At 36.2% G+C, this 25,189-nt stretch overlaps 2 protein-coding genes across 4 annotated transcripts in view; one reads left to right on the forward strand and one right to left on the reverse strand.

The window, feature by feature from the left end:
- The window catches only part of DNAJC12 (DnaJ heat shock protein family (Hsp40) member C12), a 62,878-nt gene extending 61,503 nt beyond the window's left edge, over positions 1-1,375 (reverse strand). Inside the window, exon 1 of the mRNA XM_019731770.2 lies at positions 1,250-1,375. The gene's annotated coding sequence lies outside the window, so the exon portion shown is untranslated. The remainder of the gene's footprint in view (positions 1-1,249) is intronic.
- On the forward strand, positions 676-24,452 carry SIRT1 (sirtuin 1). Of its 3 annotated transcripts, XM_019731766.2 has the most exons (9): positions 677-1,119; positions 2,490-2,606; positions 3,869-4,110; positions 5,374-5,526; positions 13,931-14,078; positions 14,812-14,891; positions 15,780-15,966; positions 19,586-20,146; positions 22,336-24,452. In XM_019731766.2, exons 1-9 carry the CDS (start codon positions 726-728, stop codon positions 22,662-22,664), a joined length of 2,211 nt encoding a protein of 736 aa, XP_019587325.2. In that variant the 5' UTR covers positions 677-725; the 3' UTR covers positions 22,665-24,452. The 3 variants fall into 3 exon arrangements, with proteins under 3 accessions (XP_019587326.2, XP_019587325.2, XP_019587327.2); XM_019731767.2 differs by lacking the exon at positions 2,490-2,606 and having other exon boundaries at positions 676-1,119; XM_019731768.2 differs by lacking the exons at positions 677-1,119; positions 2,490-2,606; positions 3,869-4,110 and adding an exon at positions 13,302-13,426 and having other exon boundaries at positions 5,389-5,526.
- The last annotated feature ends 737 nt before the right edge of the window (positions 24,453-25,189 follow it).

Genomic DNA, 25,189 nt, shown 5'->3' on the forward strand with positions numbered 1-25,189 from the left:
ATTTTAATGAAGCCCACACAAGGGAACACCCACACATTTGTCAAAGGAGTTGTGTGTGTGTGTGAAACACATACCCTTAGGGATTTTACAACTTACACTACACTACAAGTGGAGAGTAGGGGGGGAAGCCATCAGCTAAGAGGAGAAGCAAGGACAGAGAGGAGCTGTCAGAATGGTGTGAGGAGTGAACTGTGTCCTTCTGCTTCTACTCATACCCCTAACAACGAGACTATCCATCACATTTGCGGGAGCTACACCTTGGCCAGCTTCAGTCCTTGTTGCCTCTCAGGAACTACGATTTAACCCTTAGCTTTAACCTAGAACAAGCGAGGTGAGCACTTCAGATAGAAACTCACAGTGTGGAAACCCACAGTGTGAACCAAAATTTGAGCGGTGCCAGCGGCAGTGACCTCAGGACGGTTTGAAAGAGAAGTTGAGAAACGGGCAAGTTTGGCTGCATCACGCGACTGAAGCCAAGCGGTGGGGCCGCAGCAGCTCCTGCGGCTTTTCCTCTCGGCCCACGCCGCCTCCGCCCGCCACGTGACCCACCGTGTTGTGGTGAGGCCCGCGTGGGTGGCGGGAGCCGCGGGAGGGCGGAGGCGGCGAGGGGCGGGTCACGTGACAGCGTTTAAATCTCCCGCAGCCGAAGCCGCGGGGGCGCCACTGCCGCGAGTCGAGCGAGAGCAGAGGAGGTGAGGAAGGCGGGCCAGAGAGGCAGTTGGAAGATGGCGGACGAGGCGGCGCTCGCCCTTCAGCCCGGTGGCTCCCCTTCGGCGGTGGCGGCCGAGAGGGAGGCCGCGTCGCCGCCCGCCGGAGAGCCGCTCCGCAAGAGGCCGCGGAGAGACGGCCCCGGCCTCGGGCGGAGCCCAGGCGAGCCCGATGGGGCGGCCCCTGAGCGTGAAGTGCTGGCGGCGGCCGGGGGCGGCCCGGCGCTGTGGCGGGAGGCGGCGGCGGCGACGGCGGGCGGGGAGCGAGAGGCCCAGGCGGCGGCGCCGGGCGGAGGAGACAATGGGCCGGGCCTACAGGGCCTATCCCTGGAGCCGCCGCCAGCCGATGACTTCGACGACGACGACGACGAAGGCGAGGAGGAAGACGAGGTGGCGGCGATTGGGTACCGAGGTGCGCAGGGCGCGGGCGGCTGGGACTGCGCATTCCCTCCTCCCTCTCCCGGAGCCCCTCCTGGTGTGGGGTGGCGGGGTCTCGGGTGGGCTAGGGCTCAGGGCTGGTTCTGCCGCGACCCTCTCCTTACCGCGGCCCTCAGCTGCGCGCCTCCGGGGCTGCCGGCCTGGTTGCAGGAGCGGCCTGCGGACTCGCTCCTTCCCTCCCGTCCGTCCCTTACTCCGCGGCCCGCCTTAGCGGCCTCGCGCTTTGCGCAGCCGCCGGGCGGGGAAGCTCTCGCAGGTTTTAAAATAAGTTTCTTTCCCCTCCTACTCTTTTAGCATATTGCTTTTATTTAACAACATTCCCACCCTTCGTCCCAGCCCCCAGCACTCCTAAATCTGCAACTTTCGCTTATCCCTTGCACCGACTTTTTGCAGTTGTCTTTGCAAATTGACACCTGTGCAATTTGTGACTTTTTGGGGGGAGGGTCTTTATTTTTAAACTAGTCTTGAAATTGGAAGAGCAAAGCTATTTCTAAAGTAATAGCCTCCAAATTTTAAAGAGCTTAGCTGTTTCTAAAGACATTACTCTTTTGTGGTGCAATTAATAGTGGACATAGAAAAGTGACAGTACTTTTAGAGTACTTTGAATAGTATTTTTTCTCTAATCATGTTCTTAAAATAGTTTTAGATTTAGGTATAATCCTTTACTGTGTGTATATGTAACCCTGAAACACGACTGACATATTTTGGCATACTAAAGCAGATGTGTTAGTTGTATATGTCATGTCATCTTTGAGGATTTCATATTTTCGATGTGAGGAGTTTCTGTCCTGGATAGATGTGCTCTTCATCATTTGTATCAATAAATTTAATCAATGGACCACTGGACCGTATTTAAAGGTAACACTGCATTAGAGACTTGATTAATAAAAAGATCTCATTCAAGAAACAGTCTAATAGGGAAAATGAATCATGCAAAGTTATTTTTGTATGTTTAGTATTTTATAAGAGAAGTGCAGATTGCCCTAGTTACTTGGAACAAATTTTTTTGGTTTTTATTTGACAAGTTTCATGAGCTCTATTATTCGTGATTGATAAATTCAGTCTAACTAGATTAGTACTTTTTGTGTTTTGATTAAGTAAACTTATGTCTAGATTCTTTTGTGAACTGAAACTTTTAGATTGTGGGCAGAATCCCTAAAGATGAGGATATATACTGTGCCTATGAACGGTGCAAGCAGACCTAGTAGGCATTCTTTACACAGGCAATATGAATGTTAAGTGCTTCATTCGGTGAAAATTGTTGCATCATAACCACTGTAGATCTTCATATATTTTAGATGCAGACTTTCAGTAGCTTTGAGTTACTTTTGGTTTCTTTTGTAGATAACCTTCTGTTTGGTGATGAAATAATCACCAATGGTTTTCATTCCTGTGAAAGTGATGAGGATGATAGAGCCTCACATGCAAGCTCTAGTGATTGGACTCCAAGGCCACGGATAGGTATGGTTCCACAGCTTTTAGAAAGTAAATGTCTTTCTTTGTTTTAATTTTAATGCCAACTAAAAATATAATTCTCTGCCCCCTTATAACCTAGTCATTAGGTTTCTTAGGTGCTTACTGGATTTAATGTCAGCTTATGTTTCTAGGGAAAGTCTAGTGCTATGTTCTGTTTTTATTTTTAAACAGCTCAGGCCCATGGAAACTGGCCTCTGGTATTTCTCAAACAACCAGGTCCTCACACCTTGGGTCCTTCGGTCCTTTTCGCTGGTACTCTCAGTGTGGAATGCTCTTCCTCTAGTTAGAGTATCTTGCTTCCTCACTTCCTCTCCATTCTTCATTTTTTTCTTAACACATCACTTCTCAAGCTTTGTATCTTAACTTTTTTATTGTGTTTCATATACTAAAATATACTCGGCAACCCGTTGGGGGCAGGGATTTTTGACTGATTTGTATACTATTTAGTGCCTAGGTAAGTGCCTGGCACATAATTTGTATTCAGTATTAATTATGTGGATAAAATGGGAAAGTATTTTGAAATAGAGAACACTACTCAGATTTTTATTACCAAAGTTATAACATGACCATCTTGAAAGTGATCTTTCTCTTAATGTGCTCTCATTCTTGACTATTTAAATATAGTGATGGATAGTTCCTTTTTAGTGTCCATAATATTTACTATATTTTTGGTTTTTTCAAGCTAGGATACTGATTTAAGAAATGCCAGGTGAAAAAATATTAATGTTCAAAACCAGCATTGTGTGTATCATTTTGGGAAATTGATTAAGATCAAATTGAAGATTATTACTGGAAAAAATTTAAAAGATAGTAGTTATGTATAGATTTATTTTAGGTAGATATTTAGATATCCTTTTCTTTTTCCCTATGTCTTTAATGATAAATAGTATGGGATTTCGGGACTGGTAAGATCTATCCTATATTGATTTGGAGAACCCTTTTGTACACATTCGTGTTATTAATTATAGTGTGTATTTCTGGATTTTAATGATTGAAATTTAATTCTGGTAATTAGTTTGACTCTTAAAATACAGAGCCTGAGGGGCAGACTTAACTCTTGATTTGCTCTCCCTATTTCATTGGGATATAGCATTAGCTGAGGATGTCATGAGAATGAAATACCTTTATATTTCATTTTCTTTACAAAAGAACCCTCAAAGATTGCTAATTCATTAATTCAGAAAATAAGTGAAATTTTGAATTACTTGGAAGAGGATTTGATCTCATTCTTTTCTCTCTTAATATAGGTCCATATACTTTTGTTCAGCAACATCTTATGATTGGTACAGATCCTCGAACAATTCTTAAAGATTTACTACCAGAAACAATTCCTCCACCTGAATTGGATGATATGACATTGTGGCAGATTGTTATTAATATCCTTTCAGAACCACCAAAAAGGAAAAAAAGAAAAGATATTAATACAATTGAAGATGCTGTGAAATTACTGCAGGAATGCAAAAAAATAATAGTTCTAACTGGAGCTGGGGTATGTAAGATGTATAAAACACTAGTAAAAGGGGGAAGTGGTATAAGTTTTTTCTTATGCCTTTTCCAATTAAGAAACATTTTTCTGGTGTAGAAGCATTTATTCTTACATGATAATGAGCATTTGTGTTTGGACACTGCTAAAAAGTGACTGCAGCAGCAGTTGCTAAATTGGTTCAGTTTTTAAAAACCTCTCCAACAACCTTAAATGATTTATTTCTGTTTATTAATACAGTAGGTAAGTCGAATTAAGGCAAGATTTTTACCTACATTATACCACAGATCGGAAAGGAGATGCAGGGAATTCTGCGTGCATTAAAGTGTGTCAGGGGCTGGTGGAGAAATTGGGTATTTGTTCTGTCTTCATGGGGAAACCAGGAACCTAATTGGTATTCACAAGTGAAGAACTTAGGGTTGGGAAGGTAACAGATTCGTACCGCCTGTCCATTTTAAATTAAAATGATGAGATTGTGGTGGCTTGATATTTTTCATTTGGCCTACTGTAGGGTCCCAGTTAACTACATAAAGCTATTGTGTATTGTGTTGAGTACAGAATATGCTAGTGACCAGGGCAATGCTGGATTAAAATTCATTTTGAATTAAGGAGGATGTAACTTAATCTTAAATTTTCAAGAATAGTTATGCTTTGCTCCCAGATTTAGACAAGTTTGGTTTACTCTGAGTTCAAAGTGGTGTCAACTCTGGTAAAATTGTGAAACAAAAGGTAACCTTGAAATCCCTATTTGAAATGTCAAGGTTTATTCCTAGAAAAAGCAGTGTCTAAATCTATTCTTAACAATTAAGAACTGAAATACTGTACAACATTTTATTATTTTTTTTAAATACATAAATTTCGTATTCTCGAAGTAGTTAGGACCCTGACCAGATAAGAAATTTCTTTGGAAATACTTGACTGTAACAGAATTTCTTGCCTGCTTTCTAGTTAAAATAATTTGAAATGATTTACTCCCTTCTCAATCAAATTTCATTTGCTTTAATTTGCTGGTTAAATGCTTAAAGGTTTGAAATTAACTTGACTTGAAATTCCTTACCCCATTATGAATGGAATATGTGATGGATTTAATAATATTCTTTTTTGGGGTTTTTCATTTCTATTTTAAATTGCAATAGGGAGGTATTTCTGTTCCTCAAAAGTTTCAAAATGAAATATTTTTCAACTTTTCCCTAATTGATAAGAGAACAAGTAATGATAAAGGTACAGGTAGAAGATTTAATTGTACAAATTATGCCATGCATATTTCAGGTTTCTGTTTCTTGTGGAATACCTGACTTCAGATCAAGAGATGGTATTTATGCTCGCCTTGCAGTAGACTTCCCAGACCTTCCAGATCCTCAAGCAATGTTTGATATTGAATATTTCAGAAAAGATCCAAGACCATTCTTCAAGTTTGCAAAGGTACTACAAACTCTTCTAGTTGTTCTTTTGGTCTCTCATGAAACAGTATTTGTTCACATCTCGACTTCTTAAGATTACCATTAACTGTCTAGTAAATTCAGTAATAGTACTGTGGTGTGGTGTAAGATCACTGAAAAAAGTCATTTCACTCAGAATTCCCTTCTTCCCAGAAGGGATTATCATTCACTTTTCTTAATTTTAGGATTGAATTTATTTCCAAAGAAGAGGCTATTTCATATTTTTCAAATTTGCACTTCAGTACTGACCTTTACATTGTCCAGGCTTTTTTAGAGGTTAGTAGAGCATTTAAAAGTAACATCACTGTGATTTTTAATATTTTTACGGGTCATAAAGACTGTAACATCTTCTTTGGTATGCTTTATATTAGCCAGGCCTTAACACATGAGATGTGCCTGAAAATTTGTGATTAGAGGTGGAGAAGATTCTTAGGTTGCATTTTAGTCAAGGGTGCTCTATTTTGCTCTAGAGTCTCTAGAGCTACACAGTTCAGCTCAGAAGCCACTAGCCCCATTTTGCTATTGCATACTTACAAGTGTTGAGATGTAATGTAAGTGTGGAAGATGTACCAGACTTGGGAAACCTAGTATGGAAAAAATAGAAAATATATCATTAATTTTCTTTATTATATATTAACAAATATTGATTATATGTAGAAATAATGATACTTTTGATACTGGGTTTAAATTATGAAAATTTTGTATTTTTAATGTGATTACTAGAAAATTTAAAATTACATGACTCACATTAAATTTCTATTGGGCAGTTCTACTCAAGAATATGAAATTTGATAATACTTTATACCATGCCCAATAGATTTTAGTCATTAGGAAATTTGTTTTTCTCCCCCATAGTTTGGTCTTACAGAAAGAAATAGTAAAATTGTTATTGCTAAACTTGAATATATTTGAAAGGGTCTTTTGTATTAGTGACTGTTTTTAGTGAATCTAGAAATTAAATGAACCTGAATTTTTAAAGAGTCACCTCAGCTACTTTCAAACCATGTGGTCTATTTGTATAACTAGAGAAAAATCTCTGCTAATTCAGAATAAATGGTGTTTAAATTGGTTGCCTATCCTAAAAGAAATACTTTGTTTCATCCAAGTGTGGTTATAAGTAGGAATTAGAGTAAATTGGGGAAATTACATTAAAATTTCTTGGATATGATTTAATTGCTAAAACTGAAAACTAAATTTCAGAAATTTTTAGGCTTCTAAGATAATTTTTAATCTTTCTAACCATCAACTTTAAACTTGTAATAATTTTGAACTTTTTATTTTATGTATCAGCAGTAGTGATGGATATCTACATCTAGCCTTTAGAACAATCACCTGGTTTACATCAAATCAAATCAATAACGTAAAGTTAGTTTTTTTGCTTTTCTTAAATATAAGGTTATGAATGAGTGAAGATTTACTGTTTTAACATACTGGTGCTAGTGTTACTAATGCATGATTTTGCAGACCAATGAAATATCACTCAAAGTTTCTTGAATTGTACCTGGGATACTGGCATTTTAATAGCTCTAGTAGCAAAAGGCCAACAAATACTTTGATCTTACATCTGATTATGAAAGCTTGATTCACTAGTCCATTTATATCATGCTCCTAAGACTTTTGCTGCAAATTCTTGAGAGGAAAGAAAACATGTCACCCAAACTAACTTGTCAGTTTTTTCCATCTCACTTATGTAGTAAATTGCTTAGTAAAGTAGTAACCTGACAGTGGAAAAATGTGGTAACTGAGAATAGAAATAGCAAGGTGAGAAAGATTGTAACCTAAGTTGTCTAATATACAGACTGAGTATTCATTTGAAGCTTAAACTAGCTTTGACATGTAATAACCTGCATAAACAATTCAGAATTACTCAGATAAAAACAAATTACAAGAACTTGAAAAAGTGCACTTAATAGAAATCTGGACAGTGCATAAAAGAAAATATGTGAAATTTCCGTTAATGTGTTACAGTGTTCTTAACCACTGTGTGTATAGATTGTATACCACCTATGAGAAGAAGTTTGGAGGGGTGGCATTTTTCATTTGTCTATAAAAGTTTTAAGAATTTATGCGTATTTTTATTGTTAGTTCATAGAATGAAAACAAATTAAGTTCAATCATTTATAAAGTGCAGCCTTTTCTAGTCTTGTTTATATAAACTTAATTTTGCTTCATTGATTTTCTGAGTTTTCATTTAAGTTATGGTAAGAGCTAAGTAATTAACCTTTATAACTGCTACTGCTACTCATAGAACTGTCGCACTTTATTGTCACGTTAGGAACTGTCTAAAAGAAAGCTGCTCGTTGCTGAAGTAGCACTTAAAATTAATAGTAATAGGTAGAAGAGCCTGAGTTAATACTGGGTCTAAAAATAAACAATTGGGGAAAAGGTTAAGGAGAAATATGGACAAAAAACAAAGAATAGTATCCAAAAATGGGGAGGGTATGTAAATATTGTTATATTGTACTAGATTCATAAAATATTACATGAAGAAAATACTCATAACCTAAAATTTTCTACTAGTTGCTGTACTACGCAGTTTATAAAGATGGTTTGTGAATTCGGCTAGTTATGAGAGGAAATGAATGTAATGTAAAGCTATTATTGGTGAAATTTAGACAAATTTTGGAAGAATTCCTTAATATAACAAGCCATTGATTTTATATAATTATTGAAAAGAAACTTAGATTTAATTCAGACTGGAAATTCCAAGTAATGGAGAGTGTGTTAAAGAGGTTACTGGCCCATTAGAGCGTTTCTCAAACTATTACCATTTTGGGGTGGATCATTTGCTGTGAGCTGTCCTCTCCATTGTAGGGTATTTAGCACCATCCCTCTTCCCACTCAGTGCCATTCACAACCCACCCTCCAGTCTTGGCAATCAAAAATGTCCCCAGATGTTGCCAAATGCCCCCTGCAAAATTGCTCCCTGCTTGAGCACCATTGTAATACAGTGTGCCTAGCTGTGTTACCACTTTGAATTTTTTTACATAACAACAGTTAAGGCGGACATTAAAGCTACATAGCCATGTCCTGAACCATTATCCTCTTGCATAATAAGGGCTTAAATTGATAATGAGTTGTAGTTGTGGTTCTCAGGAGTCTAAAATAATTGATGCTGATGAACATGAATGGTTGTACTGTTTCCCAGAAAATATTTTACTGTAAGACCGGGTCTTGTATTAATTTTTGCTCCAAAAGACGCATTAGAGCTGATGGTCTGATGGTCCGGGTAGGTCTTACTTTTGGGAAAACATGGTATTAGGAGTTAGTAAAGGTGAAACAATGTATAAAACAACTTTTTTTAAAAAAGTCCTGTACCAAAGAGTGTATTAGTTATCCCATATTGAATTCAGTGAATGTTTTTTCCCCTAAAGTGATTAAAACTCAAAAAGTAGAGCGGGGAAATATGAACTGAATTTTTATGAACTTAACTCCAAAAGTTTATCTTTATATTTATTCAGTAAATTATCACTTTATTGATAATGTGCAAACATACCAGATTATGTGTTATAAAGTTAAGGAATCTTAAAACCAGCTTATTACCTAAAAATAATAAAATGCAAGCCAAAAAAGAAAAAATAGCCAGTCCCTGAAGACAATGTTAATACCTATGTGCGTGTGGATACAGATATATAAATGTAAGTATATGTGGATATATATTTTTTATTATAAAAATAGGCTCTTTTATGAACTGATTTGCATTTGTAGTGTTTTCTACTTAATAAACTTTTTCTGTCATATACTTGAATACTTTATAATCATCATAATGTTCATTAAGTGGTGTACTGTAATTAATCCTGTAAGTGTACATTTTGGATGTTCCATACTTTGTTATTACAAATAGTGTTGCTATGATTGCCCTTCTTGGTGTGTTCCAGTGTTCTTAGGATAAATTCTTGAAAGGGAAATTGCTAAGGGTCCTAATACATTTTGCTGTATTGCTACCTGTGAAGGTTAAATAAAATATACTCCTGTTAGAAGTGTAAGAGAAGGCGGATTTAGCATGTCCCTGTCCCCAATACATTATGATGATTATTATTTTTAAATCTGTGTGTGTGGTGTTACGCTTTAAAAAGAAATTAAAACAGTACAAAATATAAATGTTAGTTGGGCTCTCCCTTCAGCCTTCCCTACCTCTGATCTCTTTTCCTCAAAGGTTACCGTGGTAGGATGTTTTCTTGGATATCCTTCTAGGAAATAAAAAGAGTAAGTGTGTGTGTGTAGGAGAGGTATTGTAAGTTTCTCATAATGCTTTAAAAATGATTAGCAACAGAATCATACAACCTTTTCTCTACCTTGCTTTTCCCCCTACTTAATATATTCTTGGAAATAGTTTCATAATGACACTTAACAGATATACCTTATTTTTAAGAAAACGCTGTATATAGTATTGTTTTATAGTTGTACCACAATATATTTAGTCAGTCTATTAATGGCTATTTAAAGTGTTTAAAACAGTTGAAACTATCAGTTCAATAGATAAAAAATTAGCATCTTCTCTCGTATTAGTGTTGTTTTTGTTTATTAGTGTGGATGACTGCTTTTTACTGCTGGCTATGTGGATATCTCTGAATCATCTGATTGTTCCTAGCATTTTTTTTTCCATTGGGATGTTTTTCTTATACTGATTGGTGGGAACATGATATATTCTTGAGTGTTTTTATGTTAGAGGGTGATTAGAATTCCAGCTTCCAGTAATCCCATGAAGATGTGCAAAATGAAGTGTACTGACTAATCTTCTTAGACTAATTAGCAACACCTAATAGAATGGTGCTTAGCATAAAAGAAAAATATGAAACTTGAGGTTGAGGTATCAAAAACTGAAAAGGCAGTATTGCATAGTGGATAAGAGCCACACTTTGGTTTTAGAACTGGGTTTGAATGATAGCTCTGCTACTTATTGGCTCCTGTGACTTTTGGCAAATTAATTTGCTTTGGGTTTTTCATCTCCAAAATGGTGTCAGCAGATCGCCAGGTAGTATGACCTGCTTTGTGGACAACATAGGAGCTGTGTCATATGTTGTTTTCTTCTACAGCCCTTTAAAATGTAAAAACCCAGCCCCAGCTGAGTCTACAGCATTATAATAGAGTGCTCCTGTTATGCCTGGTACATAGGAAAACTTCATTAAGTGGTAACTAATAACTTGACTAATTGAAATTCTCTGTGTTAAGTGAGTACAGGGGTTGTCAAACTACAGCCTCAGTCCAAATGTGAGCTAAGAATTTTTAAATGGATGGGGAAAAAATCAAAAGAATATTTCATAGCATACGAACATTATATGAAAATTCTAATGTCGGTGACCATAAATAAAGTTTTATTGGAACACAGCCATGCTTGTTTGTTTGCATATTGTCTATGGCTGCTTTTGCCCTACAGTGGAGGATTGAGTGTTTGGAATAGAGACCATATGGACAAAGAATGTATGGCCTGCAAAGCCTTAAATATTTACTATCTGATGTCCCTGTGTGGAAAAAGTTTATTGAACCTTGAATTCCTCAGGGAACCAGACTTTAAAAAAAAAAAAAAAGGCAGTTGAATTTCTTCCTCAGGTGACTAAGTATTGATTAGGTAAGATAGTCTATTCAAGAGTGGTTTTGTGGAATTAATGAAACAAGATGGGATGGTGAGAATTTTCCTAACCAGAATTTGATTGGCTTCACTTTTCAGCAGCATGGAGATTTTAGGTTCTAGTTTCTTACCAACTCTACTTACTGCCTCCTACTGCTCTGCCAGGAGGAGGTGGATATTAGCAAATAGTAACATCTCCAACTTTGATGAGTCCTTTTTGAGGGGTTATAGTTTACTCCCTTGCCTTTGCCTGTGGTCTCATTCATATTGCTAGATATTTTGAGAAGAAACCAAGCAGAAAACATCTCTGGAAGAAAGCCATTATTTCTGTTTGAAAACTGAGTATGACAGGTAGTTCTAAGCTTTAGTTTTGACCACGTTTGTTGCCTATAGACAGTTATTGGATTGTTTGCATATTTCTGGACACAACTGTGTAGAAGCAATGGCTGTTTTTTTTTAAAGTGTTTCGAGCCTTTGGTCCCAGCTCTGCTTATACTCTAATCTGTGAGGATCCTATGATAACAGAATGGCCCAGTCCACATGATTCGTTCCTTAATAGGACTTTTAGGATGTTCAGATTTGGGATGACATGTCTTGCTTAGAACAGGGCTAGATGGAAAAAAGTAATCCATACTTTAGCTGAAAGTTGTACCCCCCCAGGCAGTTGGTTTTTAGCAACTTTTCATGTTAAGGACCTGCCTTAGGAGTAGTTTCTATTAAAACAGTCCTTCCAGAGTAATTTTTGTTCACTATTTCAGATTATGTCCCTTAGTTTGAACATAGTACTTAAATTTAATGGTTTAGACATGGTCCACTGCATATTTCAAAGAAAACAGACAAAATTAAGACTCAAATCACTTAGGTTCTAACACATAAAATTTAGGTTTATAAAATAAAACAAAAACAATTGCTTCATACATGATCCCGAACTACAGGAATTGAGTCATAACTTTAAGGGCTAGTTTATACCCTGGACATGAAGGGAAACTGGAGTGTAGAGCTGAATCTAGTGTCCACATATCTTTATGCTTCCATTCCCCCCAACCCCCACCCCTTTAAAAGAGGGGACGGGGGATAGAGCACACAAAAATTCACTTCAAGAGTGTGGCATCTTGGTACTGTTGCTCCCCAACCACGCTCTGGAGGTCATTTGTTCTTATTTTGTGTGTTACCATGCTGTTACCACTTTTCTTCCTACTTTAGATCCTATTTTATCTGTTGCCTAGCATATGCCAATATTTGTTAAAACACTGTTAACAGTTATTTCCAGAGGGAGCTTTAATAAAATACTATATTTAATTCTTTAAATGTAACTAAAATAAAGTATGTTGGGGCTAAAACAGTTGTTAGTATAGCAGAACCCCAATGGTCTAGAACATAATGTGGCTTTCAGTTTTCCTTTTAATAAACATTAGCTTTACTAAGCTCTTCATTTGTTACTTCTTTCTATATATGCGTTATCTGTTTCTTAAATTGAAAAGTGTCCATGAAATTCATGATAAAAATTTGAATGTGTCAAAATTTTTGTATAACACAAGATTCTCACCAGCATATAGATATACATTATGTGACAGTTGTTAAAATGAGATTTGCTTATTATTTTTACCTAAAAGTTACCCCAGTAGATAGGTTTTTTTTTTCAATTTGAAATATTAAATAGGTTACAAGTAAAGTCATGAAAGTTTCCCCACCTGTTTATAGCTTGTTTGTATCGTTCCTGACTTGATGTTTATATGAACATAACTATATACATGTGCATATAATTTCCATTTTTGTTTAATAATGAAACAACAAAAGCAAGACTATACACACTGGTGACTAACTTGCTTTTTTCATGTATGTCATAGACCATCTTCCAGGTCAGTGCATCTAGACCTCCCTCATTCATTTTAATGGCTGCATACTATTAGGATGGTACCATATATCTACAGCCGGTCCCCTATTGACGGATATACGGTTGTGTCTAGTTTTTTTGCTAGCACTGTAATAGGTTAGAGGCTATAATGAATGGTAAGGAAGTAGGTAGCACTACTACTTCAAAGAAAAAAGTAGAGAAGAAACTTCCTTTGCCATAGTCACTTACTAAATGAAATTTAATAAAAACACTGTCAAAAGTTGAGAGGACCAAAATTGATACTTTTTCTCTGATCTTTTTGCCATGTGTATATCTGAATTCTTTGTTTTTAAAGAAGAAACAGCATTGAAGCATTATTTGGGGGGAAAAACACACACACAAAATCCAGCAACTCAGCATTCATGAGCAGCTCTATACTATACCAGTATGTGCCTGTGCAGTGGAAGGAAAACAATTTTGGTAAGGAACTAAAACTTTAGCTTTAAACTTCCAACAGGTTGATATTTATAATGAATGATGAATCAAAAATTTTTAATATTCTTATGTTGACAGTGCTTTTTTATAGTTTTAAAAGAAGTCACCATACCTTTGGTATCTTTAATTTCAGTTTAAACTTTTCCCCCTTTTTCCTTTTAAAAAAAAAATCTGAATTTGCAGCCAACAAAAATTAGATATATTCTAAGGTGTGTATTACTTCTGACGTTTATTAAAATATTAACATTTATTAGAGATGTTTGTGGGTCAACTATCTTTTTCTTCAAGGGGCCAAGTTCACTAATTGCTGAGTTTTATACATATTACTGCAAGAATCCTTTTTTAGGTGTGTGTTGCATCCATCTAGATGCTTTGAGATGCTCATGTATTTTTAAAAATTATACATGGGGATTATCATTGGTAGTTTTTTTGTTAAACATAACCTATGACATCTGTTATACTGATTTCTGCCTTTTTTGCATTATTTAGGAAATATATCCTGGACAATTCCAACCATCTCTCTGTCACAAATTCATAGCCTTGTCAGATAAGGAAGGAAAACTGCTGCGCAACTATACTCAGAACATAGATACACTGGAGCAGGTTGCAGGAATCCAAAGGATAATTCAGTGTCATGGTCAGTAAACTTCAGAATTGCTTTCTGTTATTTAAATAGTTTGTTGAAAGTAGGCTGCTATATAGGAATGGGGATTGAGCTTTATTATTATATTATCTGATCAATTGTAGATAAAATAATTAGAATGCAAAAAAATGAAATCAGAAGAATTGGCCTTGACGTTTAATTGTACAAACATGAAAAATTAATGTGCTTTTGGATTTCAAAAGACGTAGCAGTTGCATTCCATTAAATTCTTTTTACTAACCTTTTGGATTACAAAAGTAGTAATATCTATGTATGAAAAACATGACATCTTTAGAATGAAACCAGAGGAACTGGGTAGTTTAGATGTACAGGATTCAAAAATTTAGACTTTTCAATCTAAAACAAATATGAACAGACCATTTTCTTTGTTTATCTAAACTTTTAAAACATAATTACTAATTAAGCTAAGGTAATACAATTATAACCCTCCAACTCTAGAATTTTAGTGCTGGAGGAGTTGGTTTATTTTATAGGAAAGAATAGATTGATCATTGTATCAACATCTCAGCAACTGAAGATTGGATTCTCTTCTTTATTATATAACTATTTTAATTCTTCGTCTGCTAGACTGTCCCATAAAATCTCTTAAAATTTTTAAATTCTCTTTAACTTTCCTGGTGTCAAACTTTCTATTAGAGCCTTTGTGATATGCTTAATAAATGGAAACATTTCTTTAATAAAACATGTGTATATTGGTTGTTTTTAGGTTCCTTTGCAACAGCGTCTTGCCTGATTTGTAAATACAAAGTTGACTGTGAAGCTGTACGAGGAGATATTTTTAATCAGGTAATTTATCACCCATATTTTAGGAACTGTGCATGTCTCTGATCTATTTCTTCTTTTGCCTCCAATCCTTTTTTTTTCCTTGAAAGTATTTATGTGGTACAGAAAAATCTAGGGAAGAGAGTGTTATCATTGGGCAGACTGGTGAAATACACAAGAAACTTTTAATATCTTAAGGTGAAAACATTGTTCCATAATGCCGCTAAAGTGATGAAATTGGCTCCTTAATAAATAAAAACCCAGATCATAAGTGTTGCTATATTAGTTTTTCTTCTTACTCTCCTTTTTTAGTGTCTGTTAGATTCAGAATCTTAAATTAGGGTGGTAATTATTTAAAACATTTAAAAAACTACTGTAAAAGGTATTTCTTGTATGCTCACTGCCAAAAAACTACAGGAAGATACAGTAGAGAATAAAAACCATCCAGAAATAAATTCTGTGAACTTAACCTGCATAATCAAATATGAAAAGGATAGAGTGTTAAATGGAATTGTATCCTACAAACTTTTTTTAAAGGAATAAGTGTGTGTGTGTGTGTGTGTGTGTGTGTGTGTCTGTCTGTCGGTCTACATGTGTGCACATGTATACACAGGTTGGTTTTTCCTTTTTATACAGTGCACTCTTGAATATCAAATGTAGGTCTATACAGAGTCACAGTAGCACAGATAATAGCAACATTGTATTTCATTGTATGTTAATAAAAGGTCAATGACAGTTGGCATTGATGTTTAGGTTATGTCTAGTTTTTCCTGCTATTCACATCTTTTCTGGCCTTTTTTTCTTGTTTTTATGATTCTGAAATGCATTCTTAGGAAGTGTGGAAATGTTGACTATTTCTAACTTGTGCTTTCCCTTTTCTTCCCCACCTCAACCAAAATCTGAAACATACAGGTGGTTCCTCGATGTCCTCGGTGCCCAGCTGATGAACCACTTGCTATCATGAAACCAGAGATTGTCTTTTTTGGTGAAAATTTACCAGAACAGTTTCATAGAGCCATGAAGTATGACAAAGATGAAGTTGATCTCCTCATTGTTATTGGGTCTTCCCTGAAAGTAAGACCAGTAGCACTAATTCCAAGTAAGTTGGTGGTGATTTTTAGAGAATATTTCTGTATTTATATTGACATGGGTTGTATCTGTACAGTAGACCCCAGTGATCTTTCTGTTTCTGGATAGAGTGGTAAAGAGCCAAACTTAATATTTTAGGTGACATTTTTGTTCATGAAGATTGGTTAATCTGACATTTTGGTTGGGTGGAAGGGTTGTCAAAACGGAAGTAATGTCAGATTCTAATGTATACTGAAAATTAAGACAAAGGGAAACAGTTCAACTTTAAGTTAAAATGTATAGCTTGACAGAAGTGTAATGTATTATGTAAAATAGAATTTGGGGTTCAGAATGATTGGCTCATTTTTGTAAGAATAACTATCATGCCTTGTCATAATTATTATATGTGCATCTATTTTATGCACAAGGGTGTTTGTGTATAAAAATGCTCAAATACAATTTAAGTCCCTATTATTCTCAGGAACGTTTCTTTAACGTGCTCTCATGCTACCTTTTTTCTCACTCTAGTGAGGAAGCTAGGGAGATAAGGAAGATGGAGGAACTAGCTCAGTAGCATCAGGTGTGCCCGAAAAAAAATGAGGGCAGGAGAAAAGGAGAGACTTAATCAGAAAACAGTTAGACACCAGCAATCTAATAGGCAGCCAGAGTAAAGACTTGGAAGAAACAAGGAATTACTCACCAATTGTGCGTCTTTTTCCTACTCCCAGGTGTAGTGGCTTTTAGCAGTTTAACTCAGTCTTCCCTAAATAGCTGTGAAATTCTATTAAAGTAGAATAGAGGACAATATATAATTAAACAAAACATGAAAATTTAATGTACAAGATCCTTTGTTTTTAGTTTTCTCTTTAAAGGTAAGGCAGAGAAATTCTTAAAAGCTTTCTGTGGGGTAGTATAGTGTGTTGGTGATAGGTAAAGGTACATTTAAAAAGTTTAAGACAGGTATATAATAGTGGAGAATAGACTTGTGAGAATTTTCATTTTAAAAAAAATTTTTTTCAATTATAGTTGACATACAACATTATATTAATTTCAGGTGTACAACATAGTGATTAGACACTTACATACCTTATGAAGCGATCACCTCAGTAAGTCTAGTACCGATCTGGCACCATACAGTTATTACAATATTATTGATTGTATTCCCTATGCTGTACTATACATCCCCATTACTATTTTTGTAACTTGTACTACTTTCAATTACAGTTGACATCCAACATTATATTAGTTTTAGGTGTACAGTGTAGTGATTAGACATTTATATAATTTATGAAGTGACCTGATTAGTACTCACCTGACACTATAGTTATTTCATTATTGACTATATTCCTTATGCCATACTTTACATTCCCTTGACTATTTTATAACTACCAGTTTGCACTTAATCCCTTTCCCTCCTTTTCACCCATCCTTCTATCTGGTGACTTTAAGTTTGTTCTCTATTATCTATGAGCTTGTTTTGTTCTTTAGATTTCATATATACTGTATTTTGCCACGGTTTTGGTCCAAATTTCAGGGGAAAAATCTTTTAACTTTTCAATTCAATTTTTTATTTGTTTACATTTAGGTACTTTTTTTTTGTATTATAAAGGAATTTTAGCATTTTTAACATTATGGTACAAGAAATTTTATGTAATAAGTAATTTCACTTTGTGTAACACCTTCTAGGTCCATCCATGTTGTCGCAAATGGCAAGATTTCATTCCTTTTACGGCTGTGTAACATTCCATCATATATATGTATATCTTCTTTATCCATTCGTCTATTGAAGGACACTTAAGTTGTTTTCGTATCTTGGCTATTTTATTGTAAATAATGCTGCAGTGAACATAGGGTTGGATGTATCTTTTTGAATTAGTGTTTTGGATTTCTTTGGATATATACCCACAAGTGGAATTACTACATCATAAGGTATTTTGAATTTTTTTAAGACTCTCCATACTGTTTTCCATTCCATGGTGGCTGCACCAATTTGCAGTCCTGCCAACTCTCCACATCTTCGCCAGCAGTCCCAGTTGGTTCTGTGTTTTCTATTTCCTTTTTTATGTTCTCTGTCTCTTTGTTGAAGTTCTCACTGAGTTCATCTATCCTCCCAATTTCAGCGACCTTATAACCAGTCTTTTGAATTCTCTATCTGGTAGATTGCCTGTCTCCATTTAGAGTTCTTTTTCTGGAGTTTTGTCCTGTTCTTTTATTTGGGACATGTTCATCTCATTTTGATCAACTCTGTTTGTTTCTATGTATTAGGTAGATTTGCTGTGTCTCCTCGTCTTGACAGATTGGATTTACGTTAAAGATGTCATGTAGCAGGAGTCACTTTAGTGGGGGTGGGGAGGTGGGGTTCCGGTGCTAGCTGAGGCCCCCTTTGGATGTTGTCCGTTATGGAGCTAGTTGATTGGAGCCTGGTTGTCATTGGAAGTTGGCCACAGGTGGGTTGGTCTGGAGCCTCTTGGGAGGGGCTTTTGTGCAGGCCAAAGTCAGTTGCAGTTTGTGCTGGGTTTGAGGTCACTTGGCAGGAGCTACCATGCATGCTGAGACTAGATGCTGCTTGTGTGAGGTTTGTGGACCTTTGAGAGTCTGTAGCACAAGCCGAGGCAAGCTGCTTACAAGCAGAAGCCACCAGGAGAAGCCCTGGCCAGCCCTGTGATTTGGGTGGGGTCAACACTGTTAGCCAGATTAATAGAGTACACAGATTTAGTGCCCACTTGCACCAGGCAGGCTGGGTGAGAGTGAGTTCAACAAAGGAACAATAGAACCTGGCAGAACTTCCATACCTGGAAAGAGTTGCCCCAATCCCTGCCATTCTAGCCATCGCTCTGAAGTTAGTCAATTTACTTCCTCCCCGTATGTCCCTGGTGTTTTTCAAGCTGCTGTCCTTGTGCTGGAGCGTAGAGGGAGTTTGTGTGGGCCCTTTAGAGCAGCACCTCCACCTTTTGCAGCACTTTGTCTCCCTTGGACACAATTCCTGCTGGTTTTTACAGCCACATGTTATGGAGATTTCTTTTTCTGGCATACGCATAGGTAGGTGCACTGGGCTGTAGACGCTCATGTGGGCTGGGAACCTCTTGCTTCTCAGGTGGGACCTCCACAGCCAATGTATTCCTCCACAGTCTTCTAATCATCACACTGTGTGTGATCCTGCTTGGTCAGCATCTTCACCGTCCTAACAGTCTTAACGTGGCTTCTTTATATCCTTAGTCATACGAGCTCTGTTTAGCTTGTCTTCATGTGGTTCTTAGTGACTGTCTTTACAATTTAGTTGTAATTTTGATGTTAACCGTTGAGAATAGACAAGCTCTTCCTTTCTCTACCATCTTAACCGGAAGTTTTCACACTCTGTACTGGGAGTAAAATAAAGATCACTTACTACATGCCAAGAATTCTTCTGTACACTTGACATATATTAACTCATTTAATCCTCATCACAACCTTTTGGAAAAGTATTATTATCCCCATTATACAAGCAAGGAAATTGAGGTATAGAGTGGAAAAGTTTAAGATTGCTCAGAGGAAACCAATTGACAGAACCTGAAATTTTATGAAAGATGCTCCTTACCTGCTCATCTGTTTTCTTAATAGCTTGATGAAATGTTTTCCCTTTTTCTAACTCTTATTTTTCACCCCATTTTTAGGTTCCATACCCCATGAAGTGCCTCAGATATTAATTAATAGGGAACCTTTGCCTCATCTGCATTTTGATGTAGAGCTTCTTGGAGACTGTGATGTCATAATTAATGAATTGTGTCATAGGTTAGGTGGTGAATATGCCAAACTTTGCTGCAATCCTGTGAAGCTTTCAGAAATAACTGAAAAACCTCCACGAACACAAAAAGATTTGGCTCATTTGTTGGAGCTGCCACCCACACCTCTTAATATTTCAGAAGGCTCAAGTTCACCAGAAAGAACTTCACCACCAGATTCTTCAGTGATTGTCACATTTTTAGACCAAGCAACAAAGAGTAATGTTGATGCAGATGTTTCTGAATCAGGAGATTGTATGGGAGAAAAATCACAGGAAGTACAGACTTCTACTAGGAGCACTGAAAGTGTTACTGAACAGTTGGAGAGTCCAGATTTGAAGAACCTTGGCTCCAGTACTGGTGAGAAAAGTGAAAGAACTTCAGTTGCTGAAACAGTGAGAAAGTGCTGGCCAGCTAGACTCGCAAAGGAGCAGATTAGTAAACGGCTTGATGGTAAGAACCTATTATAATTATTAACAAAATATTTGCAAGAAACGAGCAAATTTAGGAAGTTAGTTGATAGGATAACTTTATGCAGCTAAATTGTATTTAGAAAAATTGTAAAGTTGAGCAGTCAAGCTAGAGAAACAGTGGTGTCTTACATAATATGGGGAAGAAATAGTGTCTTCAGGTAGGAAGTATTGTATCTGGGCTACAGGGGGGAAGTATGAGGAACATAGAGGTTAAGTACCCCATGCAAGATAACAACTACGACTTGGAAGAGCCAAGATTGGATTCCAGGCCTATCTTTAAAAGAGCCTGCCCTTTTAACCATTATGCTGTGTTGTCTCAGACCTAGAAAACATCTGTTTCTTCTCCATTATTTATAAGGAATAACATCTACCCTGTTGTGTCACATGGGAAGTTTTTAACAATTAGTATTAACATAGGTGAAATCACTCAACTTTTTGGAAATCAGTGTTTTAATTCCAAGTAGCATATATGGTGAAAATCCTAAGTAAAAAATAGACTCTAAGTTAGATGCAGCAATTTTGTACAACCCATTCCATTTACCATACATGGTGAAAACTGACAAATTTTAGACAAATGTATGAAGTGTTGTAATCATTTGTTGTAAATGAATTTTAGTTCAGTTGAATAAGCCTTTGGGCCTTTCCATACCAGGCATTAATTAGTAAGTTCTGGAGACACAATGATCAGTCTACTGATATTGGTATATAATTATAGATTATAAAAAAATGTATGTATAAAAAAGTAGATACTACTTGAAGAGATTAGGTTATAGAAAGCTTTCTAAAATCCTAACTTTGGATTTTGATCTCAAACAATGAGTTAAAAGTAAAGGAAGTCTTCAGAAGGGAAATGAAAAAAAGCATAGAAGAATGCTTCATGTTTGCAAATGTGGCAAGAGTCAGACAAAATAATTGCTGATTTAGTCAGGTAATATAAGTCTCTACCATACACAAAGTCTGCCTATGCACTAAGACTTTTGCACTGGGGGTTTTCTTACACATTTTTTTGTCCCAATAAACAAATGTTAAACCTGGAGCCGTCTCTCTGGTGTTATACTTTGGTTTTACTCTACAAATTTATGCCTTAAAGGTACAGGTTTTGCAATTAGACCCAAGTTGCCTCAGATCTACCTTGGGCAGAGCTATTTAATAATCTCTCAGATTCTTAATCAGTAAAATGGGAATAGCACATACTTCGTAACACTGTGAGAATTTAAAAAGATAACTGATGACAAGAGTGTTAAAACCAAATGACCACTAGATTTCACTCACTCATTTTAGTTTGCCACTATTTACATGGTAAGGTCAAGGTTAGAAAGGAGGAAGTGGGAACATATATGAAGTAAACGGACTTGAAGTGTTTTGATGGTTGCCAAGAAAACAGACAGGTATTAGGGTACTTGGGCTGAGAAATAGATTATTCAGTTATTCAGGGGGACCAGAACAGAATAAATCACTTTTTAGAAGCATGGGCCAAAACTATAGAAAAGTTAAGTGTAGGCCAACCATGTGCTGGAATCCTTAAAAGACTACGAATGGGTGTAATTCAAAGGAGATGGCCCTATTAAGATGTGCCAGATGGGGTTGCCTGTTACCAATTACAAGTACTTGTCCCTCCTCTGATGGTGGAGATTAATACCAGTGGCTTAGAAAACTGAAGAATACTATGTTCTCTTGAAAGAAGAGACTTGAGGATCTAAATTTGTACTACAGACTACACTCTGAATCGGTGGTGAAGCCATTATATTTAATGAAGATGCATAATACATGCTTTAGAGAAGTTCTAGTCAATGAACATGAATTAGGTATCTAATACAGACTAGTCTGGACACTTCATTTCACCTCATCAAATTTGTTAAAGGGAATTGGCTAAGTAATCTTTATTGAACATAGTTCTTTACGTTTTTCATGATTTACCTTATGAGGTAATTGAGGCACAGAGGGGTAACTGCCCAAAATACAAAGCTGGTGAGTGGCAGAATTCAGATTTGCACCCAGTACTGAGTCTACAGCTTGTTTTTGATGAAAAACACTACAGTAATAATAGCCTTTAATAGTGATACTCAGATAAAAGGCAGAGCTGGAACCTACACTTACTCTAGATTTATCAATCAGACTCCTACAAGACTAGAAATAACTTATTATTTCTCTTTTATTGCTGTATTTCAGGTAATCAATATCTGTTTTTACCACCAAATCGTTACATTTTCCATGGTGCTGAGGTATATTCAGACTCTGAAGATGACGTCTTATCCTCTAGTTCTTGTGGCAGTAATAGTGATAGTGGAACATGCCAGAGTCCAAGTTTAGAAGAACCCATTGAGGATGAAAGTGAGATTGAAGAATTTTACAATGGTTTGGAAGATGATGCTGATATTAATGAGAGAGCTGGAGGAACTGGATTTGGAGCTGATGGAGGTGATCAAGAGACAGTTAACGAAGCTGTATCTATGAAGCAGGAAGCAACAGACATTAACTATCCATCAAACAAATTATAATGTACTAATTGTCCAGGTATAGGAATTGTTCCACCAGCATTAAATAGCATGTCAAAATGAATGTTTACTTGTGAACATGATAGAACAAAGGAAACCAGAAAGGTGTAATATTTATAGACTGGAAAATATTGCTTTTTTCATGGGTAGTTTTTAACTTCATTATTTCTGTACTTGTCCATTCAACACTAACTTTTTTTTAAAAAGAAAGGTACTAAGTATCTTTAATCTGCTCTTGGTCAAGACTTTCTTTTAAAGATTCATTTGTATGATACATCTATATGTATATATAATTTTGTTTTTGCCTAGTGAGTTTCGACATTTTAAAGTTTTCAAAAAGCCATTGGAATGTTAAATTAATGTAAAGGGAACAGCTTATCTAGACCAAAGAATGGTATTTTCACATTTTTATTTGTAACATTGAATGGTTTGAAATCCTCAAATCTCTGTTCTGCTAAACTTTTGATTGTTTATTAGCACAGTTAACCTATTTTTAAACACTGGCATTTCCCAAAACTTGTGGCAGCTAACTTTTTAAAAATCTCATGACATGTAATGTGAGTAGAAGGAAGTCAACAATGTGTGGGAGAGCACTCAGTTGTCTTTGCTTTTTAAAGTAAGACTTGGTGCTAAGAGTTTCAGGAATGTTGTATTGTTCAAATGAAGATGGCTTTTGTACTTCCTGTGGACATGTAGTAATGTCTATATTGGCTCATAAAACTAACCTTGAAAACAAATAAATGCTTTGGAAATGTTTCAAATGCTTAGAAACAATGCCTGCCTGGGTCCCCTTCGTTTTGAGAATATTTGCCATTGTTGTTTAAATACCTGTCACTGTGGTAGAGCTTGCGTTGGTCCTTTTCCACAAGTATTAAAAACTGCCAAGAAGTGAATATGCAAAAGCCTTTATGAATCTATAATAATGGTACTCTGACTGGGGAGAGTGTAATATTTTGTATTGTTGCTTCTTTTTCCCACAAATGAGGAGAGTGACAGGCCCCTGATTACGGTTCCAAAGTAATTAGATGTTAATTATATATAACTCAGCCAGTAAAGTACATGTCTCCTGTAGGGAGGATTTGGTGTAATAAACGCCAAACTGCTAGCCTAGTATTACGGAGATGAACATGATGTAACTTGTAATAGAATAGATAATGAATGAAATTAGTTCCTACTGTGTCTTTATTTAAAAGCTTAGCCTGCCTTAAAACTAGAGATCAACTTTCTCAGCTGCAGAAGCTTCTAGCCTTTCAAAACAGTTCATACTTTATAAAATTGCACAGTAAGCATTTATTTTCCAGACTTTTACCCAACATTACAAAGTATTCCCAAATTATAACGTATTACTATGTTGGTTTGGTATTTATTACAGTTTTTAAAAAGGTTTGAAATATAGCTGTTCTTTAAGCATAAAATACCCAGCTACAACCATTATTGCCAGAGAAAAAAATTTTACTGAATGGCCATTTCCCTACCTAAAAGATGTCTCAATCTGAATTTATTTGGCTACACTAAAGAATGCATTATATTTAGTCTTTCATTTGCATGATGTTTGTGCTATAGATGATATTTTAAATTGAAAAATTTGTTTTAAATTATTTTTACAGTGAAGACTGTTTTCAGCTCTTTTTATATTGTACATAGTCTTTTATGTAATCTACTGGCATATGTTTTGTAGACTGTTTAATGACTGGATATCTTCCTCCAACTTTTGAAATACAAAACCAGTGTTTTATACTTGTACACTGTTTTAAAGTCTATTAAAATTGTCATTTGACTTTTTTCTGTTAACTTACATTGTTTAAGGTATAACATTTTAAAATCTTACAGAATTTGTACAGCTTTAAGGACTATATTAGATGCTTTCTTCTCATACTACATTTCTTCATTCGATTTGTTAACAGTCTACCCAGAACTGGTAGTGCTGGTTTTAGCAGTTGGTGCATCACCACAAGTTTCAAAACTAATATTTCAACCATTCTAAGTCAGGGGCTTTAGCAGGTAAAATGTGGGGGAAAGGCAGGGCCTAAGAAAGACTTGGAGGGTCAATAAGAAATAGTGCAACTGTAGTGAATTTGAGATCCCATGTGCTATAAAAGTTAGGTTTTCTGTGAAATTTAGTCACCTGGTGCTAGATCTTGCAAGTCTTAATGAGTGGACAAAAAAATGACTGCAGACTATACTGGGTATGAACTTTTTGAGGCTGACCTGGAAACCTATTTAGTCTATTCAAGTTAGTCTATTCAAGTTCTTGAGAGATGAAGTACAACTACTATTCAAGAGGCCAAGAACATGCCTCCTGTCAAGTATATGTAATAAAACCTTGACTGGCAGTTTCCTGCTCTCATATCTCCTGCCTTCCTCTCCCCAGTAAACTTTTAAAGTGAATTAAACAACAACAAAAATACTCTGCCCTCGTATATATCCTGTTTGCACTGGAAAAATCACCTGCAAAATCCCATCCTCAGATGTTATAAAAGTCACAGTGACATTCATATATGCATAAAATGGAAGAGTCAGATAATTCC

Source organism: Rhinolophus sinicus, linkage group LG07 (assembly GCF_036562045.2).
Source record: "Rhinolophus sinicus isolate RSC01 linkage group LG07, ASM3656204v1, whole genome shotgun sequence".
NCBI classification, from domain to species: Eukaryota; Metazoa; Chordata; class Mammalia; order Chiroptera; family Rhinolophidae; genus Rhinolophus; species Rhinolophus sinicus.

Bases quoted from the DNA above. Each gene is read 5' to 3' on its own strand.
- SIRT1 (XM_019731766.2), top strand. From the start codon at position 726: ATGGCGGACGAGGCGGCGCTCGCCCTTCAGCCCGGTGGCTCCCCTTCG. The intron at 14,079-14,811 runs GTCAGTAAACTT...GGTTGTTTTTAG, and splicing joins AAGGATAATTCAGTGTCATG to GTTCCTTTGCAACAGCGTCT. The intron at 20,147-22,335 runs GTAAGAACCTAT...GCTGTATTTCAG, and splicing joins GATTAGTAAACGGCTTGATG to GTAATCAATATCTGTTTTTA.